At 37.8% G+C, this 25,222-nt stretch overlaps 1 protein-coding gene across 1 annotated transcript in view; it reads right to left on the reverse strand.

Moving 5' to 3' along the window:
* Window positions 1–25,222, reverse strand: part of suclg2 (succinate-CoA ligase GDP-forming subunit beta) — a 145,116-nt gene that overhangs the window by 10,154 nt on the left and 109,740 nt on the right. The window contains exons 6-13 of the mRNA XM_077602209.1: window positions 22,905–23,046; window positions 17,805–17,904; window positions 17,573–17,663; window positions 16,260–16,412; window positions 15,748–15,837; window positions 15,015–15,111; window positions 14,176–14,337; window positions 12,340–12,482 (exon numbers count right to left, since the gene is read on the reverse strand). Of these exons, the coding sequence (XP_077458335.1) occupies window positions 12,340–12,482; window positions 14,176–14,337; window positions 15,015–15,111; window positions 15,748–15,837; window positions 16,260–16,412; window positions 17,573–17,663; window positions 17,805–17,904; window positions 22,905–23,046 (978 nt within the window). The remainder of the gene's footprint in view (window positions 1–12,339; window positions 12,483–14,175; window positions 14,338–15,014; window positions 15,112–15,747; window positions 15,838–16,259; window positions 16,413–17,572; window positions 17,664–17,804; window positions 17,905–22,904; window positions 23,047–25,222) is intronic.

Consider the following 25,222-nt stretch of genomic DNA (forward strand, 5'->3'; position numbering starts at 1 on the left):
AAAAACGGAGCGCATCGTGTTTCTTTTGTTACCAGAAAGCAGATAGGGTTCGAGAAATTGGTATATGTGTCCCCCTGTGGCCTATTAAGGTCCATTGTTATGTCTTATCTTCAGTAGACAGCCTGTACTGTCACCACGTTCCCTGGCAGACCTTGTTTATTTGTTTTTGATCAACACTATGCCCTAGAACCACAGGTTAACATGCAAACTTTCAAAATAAGGCAGTAATGACACCATGCAATCATCCACCGTGGAGCTGGTTTTACTGAGCAACAATTAAGTGCCCTTGGTCATTCCTGGAAAAATTCTTAGCAGAGGTGCCAACTATCCCTGAATTTCCGGAGTTTACCCGAAAATACAACGCAAACTCCAGGACCCCGGACAACCTCCCTAAATCCCGGAAATCCCCCCAAAATTGTCACATTTCTTTTAAAGCAACCATTCCGGAAAGTACCAAATTTCCAATTTAAATGCCTTGAAATTCACACCATCACTATGGCTTCCGCCATCTTGATTCAACTGCACTGTAAACTGTAAGAATTGGGTAACACAGCGTGGTGGAATTACTGACAGTAAAACGCACATAGAAGGACCCAAACACAAAGATAAACGTATTTTCATTATGCTGTACTTTTTCAATACTTTGCAAAAATACAATATTCCAATTATTGTAAAAACATGATAATGACAGTTTGATTTGAATTGTCCTACGTTTTTTTTTATATTAAGCATGAATGGCATTCATTCCGGAAAGTCCGGAAATGGGAAAAGGGTACTCCTGAAATGGGGTCGACAGAGGTTGGCAGCTCTGTCATAGTGATTGGCAAGATTGAATTCTCATATGAAATAAAATGTTCTTCATTGTTTTTTAAAGTAATTTTGGAAATGGTACAACCTACAAACTAACAAATGAATTTACCGAGTGCAGACCTAGGAAGGAGCAAGAAAAAACGAGGTAGGCAATGAATGTTTTCTTTCAATTACATTTTTGATTAAGATTTGTTACTAAAAGATGACAGTTGTGTTCCCATTAAGTCAATTAATGCAGAGGAGGAAAAGCAATACATGCACTGACAGAGTTTGCCGTGCTGAAATTTCAGCAAATGCAATACACATTCTGACACAGGTGGAGTAAGAGCGGGAAAAAATACATTAATTTTAATGAGGGAAGCTATTGTGGAGTGGATACAAGCCACAAAACATTTGTTTAACAAGCACAAACACACAAAAAATGTTTTCTGCATGGTTCTTTGTGTCAACTTTATAACTCAAGTCAAATGGTAGCAGTATGTTTGTCACAAATCTCAAAACATAAATTGCTGTTAACGTCTGTAACAGCAGCTCATCATTTGGACTAGAGAAATAACAATGTACTCCTGCATTCAAACCCTTCTATACGGCTACCTATTTCTACTCATCTGCCATAGATTGATTGACTGTGACATATTTGTTTCTATACAGCATATAACACTGTCATTTTTATTCTGAAAGGTGAAATCCCTCAACAGATGTAGTAATTTAGCAGATAAACTGGAGCCATATTATTATGAATCTAAATTCAATGTTTATAAATCCATCCTTCATAACTAACGCCTCAGTTCTTGTTAGTGTATTGCAAAATGTAGCAATACACTAACAAAAGGCTTAAATATATATAAAAATAAATAAAAAAGAGACAGCAACCCTGCGCATGTTGGGGAGTCATGGTAGTAGCAATATTACGCGTTGGTGTTGATTTTCTTTAGTAAGAATTCAAGCGTTCGTCTGGCATTACACCAAATCCAAGTCAAAAGGCGTGCGTTAGAAACCGGGCAAAAAGAGAAAGTGTAAATGTTCAAGAAGGATATTAAAACAAGTATATATAGGGAAATAAGGGCCATGAAATAAAGATGCTCCTATGACACATTCCTTATGAACCCTTTTAAACATGAACCTCTACAAAACTGAAAATCTATTACGCCGGTGCAAATCTCTTCTTAGGGTTAATAGAGAAAAGAAGAGATTAAACAAATAAACTCAGGCTGCGTGAAAAGAGGTTCTTTGGATTTTTGGAGTGAGGCGTAGTGAAACCAATGCAAGAAGACGGATGGAGAGGAAAGAAGACGGAGAGAGGTGATGGGAAGCGGTGCAGTCCTTGACTTCTATTGAAGACTAAGACCAGCCCTGGCAAGGAGGGATAAGAGGGAAATAATTATCTGGCCTACTGAAGCATGACAGCTCTTTGCGGGTCTAGAGAGACAGACTGAGCATTATGTCAAAGATTGGCGATGTCACAAGCAGAGATACCTCTTGACAGACAGCGGCAGCTCAAGTTTTACTCGACAGTAGGAAAGCTAATGCAACTGGTGACTATTACTTGTCTTGAGCAAAGCCAATCAGAGAAAGACTTCGATATTGAGGATGTTAGGAAGTTGAGCTATGCTGAATTTTGGCAGTGTCAGCGAGCTCACTAATACTATTGTGTTTTGACAAGCAGTGTTAGCTTGTGTTCTTTTCTGTACAGAATTTAATTTTTTTACAATATTACTTTGTGTGCCAGCACATTCCAAGTGTAAACAGTCTTGAACAATCTCCCAAAAATTATTCTAATGGAACATAAGCAAATGACAGCTTGCTGGCTGCTTCTTTCATAAGTTGACCATAACTGCCAAGTATCAAACATGATCCGTTAACTACAATCTCCCCCTTTGGAGCCAAAATACTGAGTGCAAAGACCACATGCTTTTTCATAAAGCCAAAGAATAAAATTAATAAATCACCCTGTCAGTTTTAACACAAAGGTTTTGACCAATACCGCTGAAAACGGTCATCTGGTGTGGGCACATAATGGAATTGCAACCATTACTGTTGTGTACAGATAAAGTAATTGAGAGGTGGCACTCATGAGTGAGAGGAGACAGACTCCTGCAGTCAACGGGATGTGTGTCAGATGTCAGTGAGGCTCACCTCAGGGTATGAAGAGGTCCCTGGTCTAAACACACAGGTACACACGGAGCACACATTTTGTTGCGAATTGGAAAGAACAATTGGAGTAGGGCAGGTAGGACAGACATATTATTCATCTCCAGAGGGTATCATGTCAGTGCTGACAGGCAGACATAAATATTCGTCAACCCCTTCACTGTGGGTTAATAGTTGTCCATCAGGCAGCCGTGAGGCACTTGGGGGCTATGGTGGTAGACCCACAAAATATGGACACCTTCATTTAGCGAGCATTAGAGCAAGGTCATTTATGGAGATTCGATGTAGGTGGTACATTCGTTGTGAAAATTGCTTATGTGCATTACATGAAAGCAAGTTGGTGGTTGGGAAAATGGCACACAATTACATCAGAGGCAAGATAGAACAAACTGGCAGCTAAATATAAAAGAGTCAACATTCTCTGCCTTGTTGCTAATATTGCTGGCCGACCCAAGTTAAAATATTGTAATGTATGCACACAGAAGGTCAATTAACCAAATAATTCCACTTGAGATTGTACCATGATCCTGGGAGCCAATGAGACACTGAAAGGGCAGATGGGCGTATTTTGCAAGGCAAATTATTGGCAAACTATTTTCTCTTAAACTTCCACAGCATTCGCATGTTGATTAGCAGTCTCAACTTTCACTAGCAAACCAATATATTTTGTATCAGTGGTCACCTACTTTGGGCTTCAGGTAAAACAAATTGGATTTTACAATAACATCTAATTAATTTTCAACACATGAAAAACAGCACATGATGCTGTTGAGAAAACTATTTTCCCATTCCAATGTGTGCTAACAGTCCCTTAACAGTCATTGCTCATTTCTCGTTTAAAAAAAAGGGTGTAAAACACAAGTTTAATTGCATCTTAGAGTAGACAGATCTTTTTCAGTTTCAGTAGCAGTGAATCATCTATCGTTAATGCCGCGTGGTTGCTAGTCAAACAGACAAATGAACAAAAAAACTTGATGGCGAATCTCCCCGGTGCATAACCAGAAAAACTTCACACAATCACTTCAGAGCTGTGATTAATTAGCGACTTAAGGCTTAACATTTATAAACAATGCTTTCTGAGTGTTGAAATCTATGAGAAAAAATAGTCCATAATGATGAATAAGCAGCAAAATATAACTAGAAGGAGACATACTTTTAATAGCACGGTACGTGTCTTTCTGGTACATTGACTATACTGTCTTTGAACCTCACCAATGAGCAAACTACAGCAATTACTGAAAAGGCATGAGTGCTATTCTGACACAACTCTGCTAAGGACTCCAACATTTGGATGAATTGATTTGCTTTTCTAAGTACACATGCCAGGCTCTCAGGTAATTCTATTCACTTAGTGAATTTTAGTTGAGTGTACGCAAAATAGTCAGGTCTAGCAAAGCCTAATCAAGCAAGCATTACTGAAATTCAACTTGCCAAAGCGTGGTGAAAAAAAATCTGTGTAGTATGTATACTCGGCACCTTTGTATCATTAAACAACATTGTTGGGAGGGAACAGTTGGTTTCAACAATGTTTTAAGGTCTTGACAAATGGAAAAATAGATCTTCTCACATGTAAATGAGGGGAATTTTTAGATGTCTTTACGGTAGGAGTCTAACAAAGATGACATTTTGCCCCGAAGACATTTGATGGAGCTCTAGAGAGCAGAACAGCATATCAATTAGCCATTAAGGTTTTGCTCAGGTATTAGAGGGATCAGCCAGTCCAATAAAAGCCTCAGGGGGGAGAAAAAAGACCCCGAGTAGATTTTAGATCAATGGAGGTCTCATCGAGCACCTTAATCTATGTCAAAAAGGCGCATGAGATGGAAAAAATAATGTGACCTTTGCACTGTAGGTGGTTCAGAAGGATTTTATACAAGATTTCAAAATGTTCATTTCATTTTATCAAATGTTTTTTTGCATATTGTGGTTCTTTAGACTAGGGCAACATATAATGGATTCCACACTCTTTCTTACTGACCATTCAACTGGCCATTGAGTAATGTATTTTAAATTTTAATCATTTAATTCCTGATGATAGTGCATATTGAACTAAAAAAAGAGAAAAATGCACATGCTATTTACCATTCTGAAGTCTTACAAATGTAAAATTATGCTAACCACAGTATAGTAAAACAATGAATTATGCATTTACACTTAGGATGATACAGTAGCAAACTTGCATTTGGAGAATTACTGCATGAGTGCATATATCTGCAATGGGAATCTCTTCACATTACAAGTAACAGCTAGGTTTACAGTCTTCATTTCACCCTTCTCCGTGTTTGACTAATTTGATAAATTTATTGTCAATTTAGCCCCCCGCCCAAAATCAATCTGCGAGTGTTGTGTGCTGCTTTTCCAAGTGACACACAATCAATTAGCAACTAATCAGCCCTGAAGTCAAGACAGAATATTTTATATTTATGTAATTGTTTAGAGCCATTTTTTTAAATTTTAGCCTCTCAACCTAAAGCTGGTATCGTTTCTGTCGAACTATCCTGAAAAAAGTTATCGTTATCTAAAACTGGTGTCCACCGATGGGCTATTTAAAACCACTATCTTCAAAACCACACACATTGTGTGGCAGTCAATGACTGTGACCACATCGCTTGGTGTTAGGCGGCCCTTACTAGTATTCCAAGTGAGAATGCCTATAAAATTACCTCAAATACATTAGAGGCTGACTGCCAAAGCAGTAAAACTTCCATTAAATCAGTTTACATGGGCCATAAACCTTGAAGTTCTCCATTGCTGCTTCTAGCAAGTCAGTGAAAGGGTGCCATGCGTGCCACCCCTGCCGCCACTTCTACACACGGTCTCTTTTTCTTCTTTAAGAATAAACAGGGACACTCCCATCTTACTACTCTATCAAGCCACTGCCCCACTTACCAGTCAACAACAGATGGCTTGGACTGGCTGTTTGTGAGTAAGTGTGCGTGAGGGCATCAGTGACAGCAAATGGAAGTCTTCTCCTGCAAGATGAGCTCTAGTGATTACAGGCAAAGACAGTTTTCTAATTATTCTGTCAAACATCAATCCTGTGGGCTGATGCAGGCCATCCTGTGTCCTGATGGACAATGAAATCAGTGTAAGACCTCTGACTCTCCCACTCCCACCATTTGGGCTCTCCTTTCCTCCCGTTTTCATGACTTTTAAACACACGGGCTGTCTTTGCTATGAGTCTTTTTGTTTATAGAGGGCGCTCAATTAGGTAAGATTTACACTGCAGGACCAACTCCCACATCTGAATTTTCCTTAGGGCTGTCAGTAGTATATAGTTACATGTACAATAGACTTGTGATATATCATATTTACTCGCTAATACGCTGCATTTGTCGGACAAAAAATGATGACTGAATCGAGGGTACAGCTTATATGCGCATAAAAAGACGACATGCACAAAAGTGCAAGGACGAAACGCCATAACGCAAGACAATGCGGCCGATACGGTCGTTTATTTCAAAATAGAGAAAAGATAAACAAATCAAAATTTATAAATGATAAAAACTTATCTTGCATAAAACGTGAAAAAACTCACTTTTGCCTGTCACTACTATGCGAGAAATTGTAAAATTCAACAATTTTAAGGGTACGGCTTATACGGGAGGGCTTGTACAGCTCTAATACCTCTCATTAAAGGTTTCATTTAATGGCCTAAAAAATAAAATTTAGGTCTGAAAGAAAATATTGCATTGATACATGTATTTTCATTGCCGCGTTGAACACAAAAATTGTGCAATCCACGATCCAAAAATACTACCGTATATAATTTGTAAAAAATAATTCTCTTTTCAATATGTAACCTTTCGCATTCTATTGAATAAAATGGTGTGAAGAAAAAAAAAAAGAAAAAAGACCGTGGTTCATAAGTATTGTATTCCTTTTTGTGACAATGTTAAGTTTATCTGATGCAAATCTGGCTAGCTGCAGCCTCCACTGGTTATAGCAGATACTGGCTGAGATAACAACCGCACTAAGGCATTCAGCATTGTCTCCCTCCGTAGTGAACATGGCAGATTTTTCTAGCATCAGATTGTCACGTCAATCCAGACATCGAACGGAGATCACACAGGCAGATACAAATGCTTTGTTCTGGCTCTCGCTTATCAGAATGCAGGGACAGTAATATATGGATGAAGGAAATGTAGAACAACAAAATAGGCAAGATAGATGTCATAGTAATATGTCTTCATCCGGAATTGAATAATATAGAATATTGAGATTTAAATGCACTCACCGTTTGCAGTGAGTTATATTAAACCTTAAAGGCCATATGTGCAAAAGAAAAACAACTTTGCTGCGGCACCAGATTCGAAGCTTTGGCTCGTTAAATAACAGCAATTTTGCAACTTTGGCGCTTAGAGGGTTAACTCAAGTCTTGTGTCTATGCAGTTCATGTTACATTCTATCCTGTTCTGAAACATACAAAGGAAACGGCAGAGGTATATTTCTTAGTAAATATCAAGGGCCAATGCTACAAGCGAGTCTCATCATCTCTCCATTATGCAAGATGATATAGACATCAGAGACTCAAAGAAGAGGGTAACATTGAATCAGGGTTGGAAAATTCAATTAGGCGGAATAGAATCCCTTGTACTGTGGCTCTTACAAAACACCAAACATCTACAATTTGGACATGGGAAAACTGAAGACAGAAGGTCATGGAAACTAATTTATACAAAGCATCTAGTTAACGGCTCTCGTCCGTTTTTAAATATACCAACGCTAGAAGGGGAATCCTACAGGCAGAGCTTTCTAGCAAACATTAGGTGTCAACCTGAGCGGAATGTTTTTCATCAATGTTCTTTGCCCTGAATTCTGTTAATGAAGCGATTCATACTGTGCTAAAATAATGAACTTTGACCTGTTAAAAACAACATCCATCCTTCCTTTTCAAAGCTTCTGAGAGTTAGTTTGCAGGGTATTCATTTTTTACCCAGATAATTTATTTTCCAGGAGCATTAAATTGCTCTCATAACAGTTAACTTGCACTTCAATGAGGCAGGCCTAACTTCAATAAATGGTTTCAAAATATACCCAACAGTAATAGCTCAGTACGACTAATGAGGGTATAGTGTTTATGGTGTCAATAGATGGCCCTGTGAACATGAATGAGCTCATCAATCTGATGTTTGAGCATCTTCAATCTCAGTTCATGTGAAAACATAAGCACAAGGGTGTGTAATGGGGCAACACTAAAAACCACACTACTCCTGCAAATATTTTAGCACGATAGAAGATGTGTTTGTGAAGGAATGCTTCCCAAAATACTGGGATGGAACCCACTTTGGTCCTCAATATGATAACAATATTGAAGGCCTTATCAATAGGGATTAGATGAAGGACTCTGCAGTTATTTTTCAGCTTTGGTTAAATTTGAAATATAAAACCGAAATGACGTAACATTTGTCAAACAGTCAGACTGCTGTGACAAGGGTCATATTTAACTGACACCTGTATATGACATGAAAGGACAAGTACTTTTTCTAAGAAGAGGATTCCTCAATGGAATAGCTTGTTAGACCTAAAATGCAAATAGAGGATAGAAAACTGAGGAAATGGTGGACGAATTGCAATGACGACAAAGTGTGGCACACGGTCGAGGCCCTGTTTCAACAAACCTCTGGGGTTTAATTAAGAGGATGTTAAGAACCACTGGTAACAAGCCAATTAAACTTTCACTGAATGTAAGATAAATATAGAATTTATCTTCCATAAAAAAAAATAAAAAAATAGTGTGAGCTTGATCAAAATTGCACCCCCGGCATTTACTGTATATAATTTCCAACACACGATGTACACCACAACAGAATGGCAGCTGGACCTGGAATACATGTGATAGTTGGAGGTAACTGCTTTGCAATGCTGTATTGCAAAGACACTAATGGCAGTGAATTCTAATTTGCTCCCTTGGCTTCTCCTAGTTAGCAGTGTAAAGTGGATGCAAATAGATCCTAGATCTTGTTCCATTGCAGTGACTGAAAAGGTATCTATGAGGTAACATCAAACTGAGCGAAAAGATTGGTATCACGTATTCTGAAGTCTTACAGTACACTATAAAGTACTGTATATATTTCTTCATATTCCACAATCTGACTGCTCGACTTTATAATAATACTCAGTCACAGTCATGTTCCTCCCCCATGGAAACAAAAGGCCCAATTTAATGACAGAGCTGTGCCCCTTGGCCGAAAAGTGTGAAGTAGGTAAAGCAATATCAAAACACTCCTTGTAGCATAAGGAGAAAAAAGAGTGCAGAGCTCAATTAGCTGGCACTCCAATCCCAGATCCTATATCGATGTCTCACAGGTAAGGAATGTTGGAGAGGGAAACACTCAATCAGGCATGCCTTTCGGAACTGTTTGTTGATGTGTGAAAATCTACAGGGTCAAATTGGAAGAGCGACATGATGCAGACAATATACTAGCAGTCCATGGTCTTCATGGATAAATGATGGTTAAGTAATGTGCTGTCTGATGATGTTGCATAAAAACCAATAGATCTGGTTTGAAAAATACACTATATAAGGCACTCGCCTACCCATAAGCAATGGTGAAGGAGACAGATGAGACATAGGTTCTCTGAGGGCCAAATCAATCTGACAAGACTTCAGTTCCCTTGCAAGTTTTCAGACAATCGCTTCACTTCTTCAAATTAACCTTCGGAAGACGAATGGAGGTCTGAATGTGTAGTGACCCTATTGATCCTTTTTAGCCCAGCCTTCCAACAAATGAATGTCAGTATGCAGTACCTTATAACTAACTTCTCTGGATTTGGGGGGAAATATGATTAAGAAATTGGCCATTTAGTAAGATTTAAATATAATAATTGTATATGTCTTAGCTATAAAATTCTAAGTTAATGATAACTTTCTAAAAACCAAACATATGTCTTGGTAATGTATTTATGATCAAATACTGGCTGAATATGATTTCTGTTTTCTGCCTATTCTGTTTTTATTTAACAAAAAAATATAGATTCATGGGAATTGGGGTTGTATATATCATATCTTATCTCTGCGTCCTTCCTCACTGTCTGCTTCTGATATTTTGTTTTGGATTATTTTAATACTGTATTGTCATTCATAAATTATTATTTTAACACTGACTTGGTTCAAAGAGGACTACCACAGTAAATAAGACTGAAAAACTGTTTTTATGCTCAGATTTTAAGGGAGGAAAGTATTAATGTTGTGTCATCCTGTGTTTAAATCATTCGCAGTGCTTTGCCATGACCATATGATAGCTTGTTGATTTTTTCTTTTAATGCTATGGGGTACGTCATCACAGGTTTTCCCAGAACGATTTTACAGATTATGGTAGAGCGATGGAAGCTATTATGTTTTTGTGAAATGAAACATGCAGCAGCATATTCTCCTTTCAGCACAAAACCCCACACAGCAACTGCATTGTTGTAGATTGTTGAACAGGCTAAATACATGTAACCTCCATGGCCAGCCTCACATTTAGTTTTTGTCTAATATTCTTGTCACTGGGACCGAACTCAATTATCCTGCTAAGGTTAGGGGGGACTCATTTGATTTTTTTCTCCTGTTCATTTTGGGTTAGCCTTTGTGTTTATAACAAAGGGGACCAAGCGCCTCCCACAGGCTTGCCGCTTTATTTATTTTCAAAAGAACCAGCTTGTGAATAAAGTTACCGGATTGTAATATGTGTGGCGTTTGACAGAGAATCTTAATGTTTACACTCTCATGTGTGTGATTAAGGCATGTTATTTCCATTGCAAGCTTTCCTTCATAATGTTACAATATAACAACACATCATGCGAACTAGGGCATTTCATCTGAAGGCTGATGAAATGGTCAAATGCACCTGGTTCTGGTTGCAACCACTACTTTCTCACCATAATTAGATATGGCCTTAGGTAGCCGTATGGGAAAGGGAAAAAGCAGAAGGTGGAGGATTTAGCTAGCAGGCATAGACTTGAATAGGGCTCCTCGCATTGACTATAATACGATTTAACAAGATGAAAGTCTACAGTAAAAGGGAAAAAAAGGAAATAATAAATGGGCAGAAGGCAGCCCAAAAAAAATTAAGATGGTTGGTGAATATGCAGTGGTGCATCCCTCTAGCTCAATAGGTAGGATTCAACATGGACTAAATGTTCTTGGACTGAAAACGGGTTAGAAATATACATTTTGATGGCTTGGGTTAAAGGCTAGAAAATGTTTGTCATTGTTAACAAATGTTACTCCTTAAGTATATAACATTTCCTGGAGGCTTGAGAACAAAATAGATCTTGAGTTGGACAAAGAAGTCATTGCTATATGTCACTTTCTTTGCTGGACAGGCACAGAGCAATAAAAGGCTTATTTGCTATTTTCTGCCTTCACCAGCATTTTGCCTACAGGTGAAGTGAAGTAAACCTCCATGCGTTCAGGAATTCTGTGCACAAACACTCCAATATGTGGTCACGGAGGAAGTTGGGCAATTTATTGTTGTCTGGTAAACAAATCCTTCAAACATGCTAGAGGCAATAGAAATACAAAGCTGAATGCTCTGCTGACCCATGCTGCACAAAATGTTACAGTATGACTTGACAACGACCATGGTATTTTCCCCTCCCAATAATTCGGAAAGTGTTTTCCTATTTTTTTCGCCCCTTCGGGTCCCCTGCTTCCATTTGCATTCAGGAAATAATAACGGTCAGCGCAATAAATGCTCTTATGACAGATGGAACAGTGCAAAAAGAGAAAGGGCCTTTGTCATCTCAGGCCAAGCATCTTCCATTTAGTATCATCAATGCACTCACATCACATTTCTCTCTTCTCTGCACAATGAGCCAGAGACATCGAAGCAAGGGACACAGTTGAGGTGTTTGGGGGTTTCAAGGCAGATATAAAGTGGTAAGACGTGGGAATAAGAGTCAAAACAAATGTTATTGTGGAAGAATAAAGAATGATTCTATGATAATTCTACATTATAGTACTGCTGTAATTGATATCAGTAGTAATATCAACATATAATTAGAATATGGAAAAATATAAGTAATTCTTGAACGTTCGCACATTTAATGAGGAGGTACATTGTTTTTGTGAGTTCAATAAAAGTACACAAAACCAAAGACAGTACAGTTAATGGATGGATGGGTAGATTACCATACTGAAGCTGAAAGATAATTATAACCTTGTGACCTGGTCTCTAATTGTGTGCATGTTTCTTCTACAACAGACAACTTTATGAACAGGCCTTAAATGAGATTAAAGACTGGAGTGCGGCCTATAATTCAACTTATTTTTAAATTATCCAAGAATCAGATGTGAAAGGACCTAATAGGGTCAATGACTATCCTACTTACAAAAAAGTGTATAAAAGTAATGTTATTTTTAATGTGCTGTGATTAGTATTTTTTTTTTACCTTTGGGTCAGCAGTAAGAAGCTTAAAGGCCTCATACACCTGTGTCTCTTTGACTCCTCCTCCAAGATCGAGGAAGTTGGCTGGCTTTCCTCCATGAAGATCAATGATGTCACATGTGGCCATAGCCAATCCAGCACCGTTCACTAAAAGGAGATTAAAAAGAAATCAGCATTATATTGGAATTATGAAAATAAATTCAAATATGAAGGACAACCAAAAGCAGTTTAATCTGATTGTCAAAAAACTGGTTGTGGAAGGGCTGGCTTGGGTCTTGACAAGCAGCCAATGGAGCCTTATTGCAACCATTTCCTATTACCATTCATGATGTTTAAATTTCCGCATCCCATTTTATTATAGACTTGAATTATAGACTTCTGAACATCACCTAACAGTGCTAAAAATTTAATTGGGTTATTATTTAAAAAAAATAAAAATAACAGTAAAATGTCTCTGCAGATGAATGGAGTTGAATTCAGTAACCAAGTGACTGAGGATCAAATACCTGCCCAACCAACTCTTCTGTAAGGCAAATACACAGTAAATACATTATACACAATATATAATCATATTTTTAATATTTTATATGGCATTGGACCTCCAAATTCGTATTGTTAATCAAACTAAAACAAAAATCAAAAAAACATATTGAGCTGTATATATTTGAGTAACCAAGAGCGCAAAGTGGAATTATGTGTTCATGAGAGGGTAAGAAGATGGTGTACCTGTTGGTGCTGCTGTAAACTGAAAAAGCATTGATTTATGACAATTATGTGAGTCTTTAATGAGACCGCTAACAATCCAATTCACGAGAGACATTCTGGGTGGATTATCACTAATTAGAACACATTATTTACGGTGGCATCCCTTCTGGAATCATCAGAAGGTAATGTGGATTAGAATAGTGCCCAGAGTGTCTTTACTTAAGTAAGGACTTCACCGTGTCCCACAGGAGCTAAGATATACAGTGGAATTAAAATGTCTTTCTAGCACAGTTCCAATGTCATGTTATTGTGAAGATCATTATATTTTCTTTTTCAACTTAAAAAGAGTGAAATATGAGTATACAGTTGTACCTCTACTTACGAAATAAATTGGTCCCCACAAAAATACCAACAAATTTGTCTCGTTTTTTTCTGTTTTGTGCTGTTGGAATGGTGGCTGCTTCCTGCTCAGCTGCCTTCTCGTTGAATTCCTCGTGTATTTCCGAGCATTGCATTAACTCCTGCTCCGTTAAGAGTAGTAGAGTACTCGGCGGTCATAGCTTACTCCAAGCAAAACTTCAAGCCCGTAACGATGAACGGCGGTAAAAAAACCCATAAGAGAATCTTGAAACATGAAGAGTTGTTGTCAACTGCGAGTCCATCAAGGCACTTCTTAAGTTCAAGCAGACAACGGCAGTCAAATAAACATTGAGGGTTGTTGTGAGACAGCCAATGAAAGCCCAGTAGAGTGTAGGGAAATTAAAGCAAGAAGCAGTGCATCCACGAAAATTTCAAAATAAAAAAAGATGGATATAGGAAATGTACTCTCGTTTTCGTCGCTTGGATCTGTTTTTCATATCTTGAGGCACTCATTTGCATCTCAAAAGGTTTTGCAACCTGAAAATGTAGTAAGTAGAGGTATGACTGTATATACGTACGAGTCTATCAGATATTTTAGTGATAAACCTTGATGCATCATTTATCTTGATCTAAGTTTTCATATAGAAATACGGTTGATTTCCACTGTATTTGTATTATGTAACAAGGCAACACATTTGGAAACTATGTATGGAAACTTTGTATCTATCTGCAACTCACAACTAAACATACTATATATGTAGATTTTTTTCCATACCAAAGCAGGCAATGTTTCCATCCAGACCAATATATTTGAGATCCCACTTGGCAGCTTCCATCTCTGTTGGGTCACTCTCAGTCATGTCATCCATGGCAAAGACAGCCTTTTGACGAAACTCGGCATTGTCGTCAAAGTTGATCTTAGCATCGAAGCAGACCACTGGTCATGTAAGAAGAGATCAGACAAAAGTAAGGGCTTACCATTGTGACAGGAGAAGACAAAGTACAGAGGTGTCGCATGCAAACAGGTAATTATGAGAAAAAGAAGACATTTTTTAAAATATTTGTGGCTCGTTCGAACACTATTTCATAGGTTAACTTAATAATCAACTGCTGCCTCAAAAGAATTGACCATTGCAATAGAACTCCTGGATGCAATATTAACTCCACTTAAAATCTAAAACAATTTTCAATTTCTTGTCTGTACAGAGCCTCCCACTCAAAATACCTGGTTCTGAAAGGAGTTATTCTTTTTCAAATATTCAAGGATAACAACACACATTCTTCCTTAAGCAAGTATGTGAATGAAAAAAAACCCTAATGATTTTAGGGAGCCTAAATGCAACCAAAGCAATAACTAAACCTATTTTACCCTATGAAAACCATCTTCGTGTTTCTGTGTCACACCTGCAGAAATACCATTTCTAATTTGTAGCGCAAAGTTAAACCATAGCCTCAAAAATCTTCAGTCAGGAAAAAAATAATGACAAATATTTAAATGTCTTTTAAAATAAGCATTTTCTAAAGCCTATGTGCATCTTTCAGCTAGTCCATATCCACCCTACACAAAATAAAGACATTGAAATATACATTAATTTGAATAACAAGAGAAGGTACCTTGTCCTTCAGGAGTCTCTCCAAGAGGGTTGACTTCAACTTGAGTGGCGTCGACTTTCAAGAAGAGATCATAGAGCCTCTTAATCTGATCTGCTGCCTGTAAAGTCCATTGAGGAAAGTAATTACCTGATGGTTCGGATCTGAGCAGCCGGCCCGACCAAGACCAATCAGCCTTCCATATTCACAACAAAACATGGCAGATCACCTTCACTGTCACATTGTCTTGAGTTTTTTTCTTTTGGATACTCAGATCAAATCTATGTTGATCAAACATCAACAAATATAATTTTAGACAGATGAGTTAGTATGCTCATCACAATTGTTACTAAATGCGGCAGAAGGGCCAAGATTTGATGGGATATTTACGACAAGTATATTTAAGATACGATTGCTTTATTATACTCAACAAAGTGGACCTAATAAATAAAATAATGTTGATTGTACAGCCAGATGAAAATTAAAGTGTGTTATTTACTTTTAGTAAACTCAATTACATTTATTTCTATCTCTAAACAAAACCAAGGGAAAAGAACCACGAGAAATGGTACTGTTGTACAATTGTCTTTAGACACTTTGCAGCACACATCTTAAAAAAAAAAGAATACCATTTTCTGTCTATAAATAAGCATGCAGCGGTTGTGTAAACTGGGTATATGGAAAAAAATAATTATATATCATTGTGTCTGAGTCATACTGTATTGCGCTTTCATAAATACCTCATGTTGATGATTACCTGTCTCTGCAGAGTTCCTTTGAAACCCAAATTAGCTGCCATGCGAACTGCCTGGTCGTCTTGTACACCATCAAATATATCTATGGACTCCTGTTCGAGTGGGAGTGAAAAACCTGTTTCATTAGCTTGTTTTTTAAAATGAATGTGCTGTACAAAAGTTCGACAACAATGTCCGAGTCTCATAGGTTTATATTTTGTAAATTTGTACATATTATCACTTTGATAAAACAACTCCAATAATAAAAAGAGTTCCTTGGTTAAGAATTCTTTAAATATTGCCCAGATTAAGCACTGAGGATGAACATAGTCTTTTCAAAACCTTCTACGAGGACATGACTGCAAAGCTATTGGCGTTCACTTGACTAAGGTTGAGGTGTATGTATACTCAGAAATGTGCTATTACACCAGTATGTGCAAATGGCCCATTTAAATTTAAAATTATTTTTTTGATTATTCTTTTTGAAGGCTTTTTACTACAATAGTATGTGGAGTGTTCACCACAAATGGCGTACCTTAAAGATGAGTTCTGGGGTGCTGGCTGCTACTTCCTCAATATCCATACCTCCCTGGGGACTTCCAACCATAACAGGACCATTACAGGAACGATCCATTAAAATGGCAAAGTAAGTCTCTCTGCTTATGTCCATCGCCTCAGCAACCATCACCTGGACATAATTAAAAGTAACAAGGTGGCTGTTGCACCAGTCTAGTTGGCTAGAATAATACATCTGTGATAGTATGCTGTTCATTGCTTGCGACTGTGATTGAGGAAGGGTAATAATTTGCCGACCCCATTAGAGCGTGAAAAATATAATATATACAATAGTTAATATTGAATATTCACAGAAGGAAAAACTGGCATAATCACTTAATCACTTGAAGCAAACTAAGCTAAAAAAAGAGAACAGTAAAGCAGGCATGGCTAATTGGGAAAAGCAGAAGAGGAACATAGGGAATTGGTTAGATTAAGGGACAGTATAGTTCTCTTTTTCTTTTGCTTCCAAACTATCAACTGGTAAAATAAGATTAATTGCCTTATCTACCCTCAGCTATTTTTATCTGGTCAGTCCTTCTCACAGTCATTCAACTTCCAGTAGACCTGTACATGTTGCGTCAAAATAAAACAATCTGGAATCCGCTCTTTTTGTTCTATATGGTCTTATTCCACAGCAATATTTCACGCATCTCCCATCAGCTCTGCTCAACCCTCTATCATCACTGACAGCGTATCCATGTAGTAGATGCAATAGTACTTCCCAATGCAGGTCGTTCTGTGCTCTGTGGTGCAGTAAGGCCTGAGAGTGGATTCGAGCTTCATTGGAAACTTGACAGCTAAGCTGTGGCTGTCATATGATTGGCCAAGCTTAGACTAAAAGGACTATTCTCACTCAGCCCTTCAACACCTGCCAGTGGCAGATCTTGCCTGGTATTGCCTAAAACAGTTTTTAATTGAATTTGAATGCAGTCTAGTTTAGGGAAAGCAGGTCTGAAGCTAAGAGCCCTGAAAATAATTAGAGTAAAAAGCAGTGCCCATTTGTTACAATTAACAACAACATCAAAACAATTTATTGTATTGAAGATATCCCTCTTAAAATTTTTACGTGGATATATTAAACACTTGTTGAAGAGCACTATTTAAAGACCAAATTTGCCATTAAGCTCTTCCTTAGAGAAGAGCATGTTGTACAGAAATTAAGGAAACTTTGGATAAATTTGGAGAGATTCAATAAAGTAGAAGAGTGCTTAGCATGCCCATCTAACCACACCATCAAATTACATATTATTGGGTATGACCCCCCAAAAAAATCTTCCAGGGCCAATTTACCGTTTTTACTTTCACCCCGTCTTTAGGTGTCTGCTTGGTCGTCAGATTGAAACCAAGCATCTTATTGGCCAGTTCACCAACAACTGCTGGGCTGGTGAAGATGAATTCCAAAATGTTAACACGGAAAATGAAAACATAGGAAAATATATATTTGTCATGCATCAAAATAGAAGTTTTATAAGTGTAAGAAATGTTCCTGCTGAAGAAAAAAGATAACGATGGGCATACTCACTCCTTTGTTAGATGCACTCCACCTTTGAGGCCACTGTCAAACACACCTTTTCCTCTCCCACCTGCGAGAATCTGGGCTTTTAAGACAATCTCTTTGGCATCTAAAATACAAACAATGACAGAATGTAAGGTGTAGGTTTAGCACTTTGAATTCTTCTTTGCGTGTGCAACACACTTTGGTTCAGGGATGAAAAAAGACAAATACACTTGTATTCAAAACACAAATTAGTCTTTCCATACATAAAATCTGACGTAAAAATGCAGTTTTGTATATTCCAGTTAATATTCTGAAATTAAAGCACTTAAAAATGAAACTTTATCTTCCTGTCATATAAAATCTCCCAACAATACTTTGCTGTCACGACAAGCTGTAAATTTACTATGCCTCTCAGCTGCCTCTTCAGCATGCCTCGTACAATATCCTCATGTAATTTGATGAAAGATGGTTCTCGGCAAGGTTATTATTATTAGCTAAGATGGGTTTACTCATTGACAAGCGGCTCTGCAGGGTTGGCAAAAAAAGTGGATGGCTAGATGCACACCTTCACCCTGCAGGTAAGAAACAAGCTTAACCAAAGGAAAGAGAACATGAAAACACAATCCAAGAACCTACAGGGTCTCCAAAACCTCTGCAAAAATGGTTAAAAACCAGTACCAAGTACAATAGGAATATAGTATTGTGGGCATGAGAAGCAGAAAGGGACCACACTAGAGACAACCTCTATAAAGGGGTCACAAGGCAAATAGGAATACAATAGGAATAAATTGCAAACTGATATGTGGTGTTTTCTTAAAATTTCATCTGTGTCCATCAATTCAAAAGGAACTTACATTTTCCGCCAGAGTAGATTTCACTGAAACTTTAATTTTAACAATGAATGTGTGCTCATAATACCAATTTACATATAATCATGGTGTTTAGTTTAGTTTTGAGGCTCATTGGTTTAATTATTAGATGGTACATAGATTAGATGGTAATACAGTCTAACACCATTGAATTTGTGCTCGTACAAATAACACGGTCAATTGAAGCTACTACAGTAGTATTGTACAAAATATGTTGCATTGAGAGAAATAAATTAAAGTATGCTTAGGCCTATTACATTTATGGAGTGATTAATTATTCCTCACTATTGTGCAATGTTTATTACTATACTGGCACCAGCAAGTCCAGAAAATCTTAATGGAATGTGTTTAATGTGGTAAAACTTGGAGTTTGGCTTATTTAAAAACAGTAATAACAGATGCATTTTTTCCTTTAAGTTCAAAGTTTCCCTTCTTATTCATTTAAAGCATTTACTATTCTAAACAAAGTCTCACATACACAGCATTAAATTAAAAAATAAATATTCTTGTGTCATTGTATCACTCTAATAAGGCTCTCTCACTGCAATGGTGCAAAACAATGACTGATCATTTCAAATGTGAATTTAAACACAAGGCCGTTTTGATTAAAGTCCACCTCTCTTTGATACCCATGAAAAATACACATCATCACCACATGCATCACTTTCTTTCAAGTTGTATTAAATATGATAATTGATTTTTGCTAAAAGAGCAACAGTGTTTCTAAATATATTTCAAGTAACATTTTTCCAATTTAACTCATGCATCCATTGTTGTGTTGGCATGAAAGGCACCATTGAATCAAGGATGAGCCTCCAGTTTACTTCGACTGGCACATTAATATCATGCTAATTCGATAGAAGAGGATGGGTGTCTAAAATAATTCCATGTCTCACCATCAACGTGAATAGGTTAGAGTGCGTAATGAGGAGGTGGAAACACTAAGCTGCTTACGAAAATCATCTCTATGAAAGACAGGCAGCTTTACCCCTGCAAAGCCTATTTACAGCTGTTAGGACAAATTACAAATTCATGGCTTTTTCAGAACCACAGACTTAAAACCCAGCAACTTCATGCTGTGACATCAGGTCCAAAACAAGTCCAGTGAACAGTGTTTGCGCATGCATGTTTCTCTTTATGTCCTTGCATTAGAGAGCTTTGCCTGGCTCAAGAAATGTAGTAATTGTGGATCCTCCAAAACTCTTCCTCCTAATCCCACATTGAACACAATGGTTGAACTGCAGAATCATTTGTCTTGATTTGTCACAGGTAAGAACTCCTAAGCAACAAAAGCTCATCTGTCCATCCAGAGAGTTAAAGGAACGTCCTGGTGGAACAGAGAGTGCCATCACCGCACTCATTTATTCGCGCTATTAAGATAACGCTGCTGTCCTTCTGTTGCTTTACCTGGCTGAATAGGCCAATCGTCATTTCCAGGGGGAGATTTTCATCATTTACGTGTGAATCATAAAATGGTGTCCAAAATGAAATAGAGATAACTAGCTGTCGTCTCATTAAAAGGGCACAACAGTCGGCATCAGCTACACAGTCCCATAAGAAGCACAATGACACACATACACACACACACCAACCAACACATTACGCACAAAGCTCTAAGAGGGTCATCTTATCCCTCAGTACTTCTGACAAAAACGGGCTGTGGTTAAGCCAATTCAACTCAGCACTAAACACAACTGTCAGCACTTTTCACAGTTACATTGCCTTATTTTGAGAAAGGAAATAATGAAAGTACCCGATGGGAGTTATGTTGAATTCTTTAAAAAGCTGCAAAGTCACTGAAACATTCAATCGGGTCCAATGTTTGTAGTACTTGTATATAATCAATGAATTAGGTGAAGGTGAGGACCAGAAGCAACCAATTGAAAAAAGAAGACTTTGCATTTTCATTTTGGAATTACATTGAAAGAAATTGGGGGAGAAAAAAAGATAATGGTGGATATAAAGTTCAATTGTATAGTAAAAAGGTTTATACTGTTTGTATTTCAAATATACTTTGGTAATGGTTTTGGGCAATTAACTTCTGACAGACAGAAGGCTAAAAGTGTCCCTGTTGTGTTCATGTCCCTTTGGGGCATACATTACAAGCGCTTTGATTTCTTGACAGCTTCATGTCAGCGTCTCCCAGTATGGGTCCACAAAAATTAAAACGATGAGCCATTATTGTTTGAGTCACCCATCTGCCAAAAATGTTAATACTCCCAGGAGAACTTGAAAAGTGTCATTAAAGTCAATTGGAGTCAATGAATCGTGAAGTGTTTTACCTTTTAACTTGTATCTTCATATAAAACTTTCTTTCAAGGTTATGGCATTTTATGTTTTGTTTCTAGTGGATATGTGCACTACTTTACCCAGAACAATAAACAAGATAGAAGTAGAAAAGGATGGTTGCTATTATTTGTGATGATACTCATTGAGCACAGAGAAAATAAGCTAGTTTGACACAGAAATGACCCAAATTCAGGGGGCTAGAGTGGTTTCAGTTGGAAGCAATCTGGGGAGTTCAGGACGCTGTTAGACCACAATATAAACAGACTTTTAAAAATGTTTTCCCTTAAAGACGCACAAGGGGGCAAGGGAGTGTGGCCTGTTTGAAATTAGTTATATTGATCATGGTGTGACATTGCACCGTGCTATATTATGCAAGTACCTGCCACTTTTTGTTCTCCCTTCACCTCCACAGTTATAAGCTGTCACACAAGCAGTGTTTTTGTCACTTTGCTTAACTTGCTTGCCAGTCAAAGTTGGCCTGCTCAACTGCTTTACCGATCATCTTTTTTCCCTGTAACTTTGAGCTACTGGCACATGTGGTTCGCCATCCAGTCACCTAAGAGGGACTTTGCTGGGATTCTTCGCCAGCCAAATTCAGTCTTCTCAACTGGTTCTCGACTCTTTATTTTATTTATTTATTTGTTGTCTGCTATATCAGTGGTCCCAACCTGCCGGTCCGTCAGAGTAAAAAATATTAACGTTTTCAATCTTGCCCTCCTACTTGAAATGAGAAAAGTTGTTGTAGTAATAATAATAAAAATAAATTATTGCTAGAACTTGTTTTTTTGCCGTCGCGGGTGCCGTTCGTGCACCTATCCCACCCTCACATAATTTTGTCTTAAGTTGTCGCCCTCCTCATTAGCCGGTCCGCAAGAAAATAGAAAGAGCTTTACTGGACGGTCCGCGGTGAGAAAAAGGTTGGGGACTGCCGTGTTATATGATGGTGACCTCAATCTTGCAGCGCCATGTGTGTGTTTCGGTGCCAACTGAGTGAATCTTTTATGTAAGTGGAAATAAAGAATATCTAAGCATTTTGAGGCCAGGAAGTCTCGGCGAGTGCATGACTAAAGACTGAAGTATGCCTCTTAAGGAGCATGCGAGCTTGCAACCCAGCTGAAGCAGTAGGCAAAAGCACGAATGCTTTTATCTTTATATAACTTTGTAATAGCAAAGCTTGCCGTCATTGAAAAATGATTGCTGGCCGTGACGCCACATACTTCACCAGTGATAAATCACAGCAGAGTTGAAATTTAGATAGTGGATATTCAAGTTAGATCATGCCAGCTGCATGCTGGATCATGTGCTGAGTGGACAGAGGGAAAAAAACTAAAGGAACTTGAGAGAAAGAAAATATATTTCTGTGCATACAGGTGCATGTGTTTCAAGACTGTCCTAAAATGTATTTGAAAACTTTTGCAATAAAATTACTTAACTGTGCTGTCACTTTACAGCATGTGTGACTTCTGCATGCATACGGGACACAATTTAAATGGAAAGAAGAAAAAGGGAAAGAAAAGTCATGTGACGTGAAAAACGGAATAAAAGAGGCCGTGAAAAATTAATGCATGATGAAATGCATGATAAAAAAAAACAAGAAGGTACACTCATCAAGCTAAAAAACAAAACAAAACAGAAACAAAAACAAAAAAACAAGCAGTGGTGCAATAGTACGAAATGTGTAAAACACGATTAACCTTATTTAAACTTCATCTCCGATTAAGCACAATAGTTCATGTCTTGTAGTAGGGGCATGAGAGCAATGCAATAAATAGCAATGCTACTATACAATGTGATTTCACTGTGTTCATCAATGAGACTACAGGGTAGTTCAAACTACATCATTTTAAAAATATGTAAGTCGCAATTTTATAAAGGACTTTAAATGTGACAAAATAGAATAGCAATCGTAGTGCCTGTATCATTTGGAATGACAGACATACACAACAAATTTGTATCTACTACTTACTGAGTCTCTTTGCAGCCTCTAAAGCCTCAGAGGCAGTGTCAGCTACAAAGAAGCGTTGGACAGCCACACCGCACTCTTGCATCAACTTTTTGCTCTGGTACTCTTGAAGATTCAGCCATCTTTTAGGACTTGACCAATTGCACTGAAGATGATACAAGCAAGCAAGGTGTCAAGGATGAGAGAGTGTGATTTTTCTGGCCAAACAAGATAAAATTGTGCATATTAAATCTAAAATCTGCACACTCTCGAATGGGAACATTTCCCCTATTCTGTGCTCCCTGTCTTAATTTTACTGAGAATTGCACGGATGACATATTCGCTCCACTCGCTGACTTTGTCATGTCTGCTTCCTCCAAACGTCTATTGTTCTTCTTTTCTAGTAATGAGGCGTTAAGCCAGGTTGAGTACCAGGACAGCTCCTGAGATATTTGCACTATCAGCAGACACAGACCCTGTCAGCTCCAGCTGCTGTTGCTATTAAAAAGAGATTGAATTTTAAATGTGATGGGCAGACAAAGCCGTGCCGGCTTTTCGAGTCCCTGCAGTGTTGCTGAGCATAGAGAAGATTTGGAGAGTGAATTCATGTAAATTTGCCAGTGACAACTTTATACAGTTATTCATCAGTAACAACCTTACATTAACATTTGACTAGATTAATACTTTTTTAAATCTGTGATTGGTGGGGAACCATTTAAGCATGTAACCCACCTCCTGCCCATATCAAGTAAAATAGGCCAACTACGCCCACAAACCTTGTGAAGTGAAACAGTACAGATAGTTGCTGGGTGAATAACATTATTTCTTGAAATACATGGGGTTGGCATTGTATGTGTCAACTTTTTTTGTTGAGTAAGAAGTCCAAACTCTATTCATTTTCTTCACTGCCAGGCGATCCAATTATTTGGAGGTATTATGAAATTTTCAAGTGACCTGTATCAGGTCAGCAAGAAATCCTGCACTCACTGTGGCCCTTTGTGGAATAGTTTGGAGACCACTGGTATAGAGCAATGTTTTGGAAATAAACACGAATGAATCAAAGTTTCATATTACGGAATGAAAACCTTCCGTTTTGTGTGGTGGCTTGAAAAAGACGAGGCTGAAAACAAATATCTTAAAGTTGGGTCCACTTGTGATCAGTGTTATGCTAAGAGAATGAAATTACCTAGATAAATGAGAACAGTAGTATAATTATTAATTTATACTGAGTATGTAAACTGACCGTCTGTCTTGTTAACAAGGCTTGAACAGATGGCAAAAATCATTTTTATGTGCGGCAATGCGTTTTATTCTGTTACCATTACAGCTGTGCAAAGACAGACACAGCTCCACCATGACTGTCCATCAGCAGCGGAGGACATATGGCTTGTATACTAGATCTGAACATCATCAATTACATTACCTTATTAAAACCTGATTACTAATGGTGTTAGGCAAGAACATTTCAGTGTTGTAACTTTTGTGAGGGAAAAAGTGAAATAGGTCCATGCATTCAATGCAAATATCATTGCCTACTTACAGCTTCAGCTTTCTTAAATCGCTGCCATAATAAACTTTTCCGTTCTGGAGTCATGGGTAGTTTACTGGTTGTAATTTCCTTAGACGCTTTTAGAGGAGCTTGCTACCCTGTTAATGATTTGAACTTAAAGATGACTCAACATTTTCCCAGTCCAAAAAGATGGGCAGAGATACATGGGCAGAGAATGAAGGTGTCTCAATGAGACTCAGTCTTGAATATTTTACACAGAGGTGGAGAGCCCTCTGCTTGCAACAGCTAATGCAGGGACTTCAAACAACAGGCAGCTTCTCATTCCATCTCGGCAAGATAACACATTTACATTTCCTACCCGCAAGGGATAAAGTTTGCTCTAACTAGATTTGAATACTGCTTTACCAAAGTTAATAGACATTTCATGAACTAGTGATGTGTTAAGTTTTGTTTTAAATAAATTACATGTGCATTATAATGTCAGAGGATTCTCACAATGGGAATGTGAATCTTTCACTCTTAGCAAGGAAAAAAAATGACCCATTGCTTACTTTTATCGAAGGAAGACAGTTTGTTAGTCACACTGTGATGTTTGATGGCAGTAGTACTATGTGACTGTACTGCACTCTTATACAAAAATATTTCTATTGCTTGTGGCATTAAAGAGAATAATATCCCAGAAATTAATAAATCCGCACCAGACCACAAACACTTACAAAGTCCCGGCACTATAATTGTATTTGAAATATAATATGAGGTCCACAAAGACTAGCCCTCAAAACGTTTTTGTCTTGTTTAAATGAAAAGGTAACAAAATAGCTTTTGACTCCCA

This window comes from Stigmatopora argus, chromosome 6, assembly GCF_051989625.1.
Source record: "Stigmatopora argus isolate UIUO_Sarg chromosome 6, RoL_Sarg_1.0, whole genome shotgun sequence".
Taxonomy (NCBI): domain Eukaryota; kingdom Metazoa; phylum Chordata; class Actinopteri; order Syngnathiformes; family Syngnathidae; genus Stigmatopora; species Stigmatopora argus.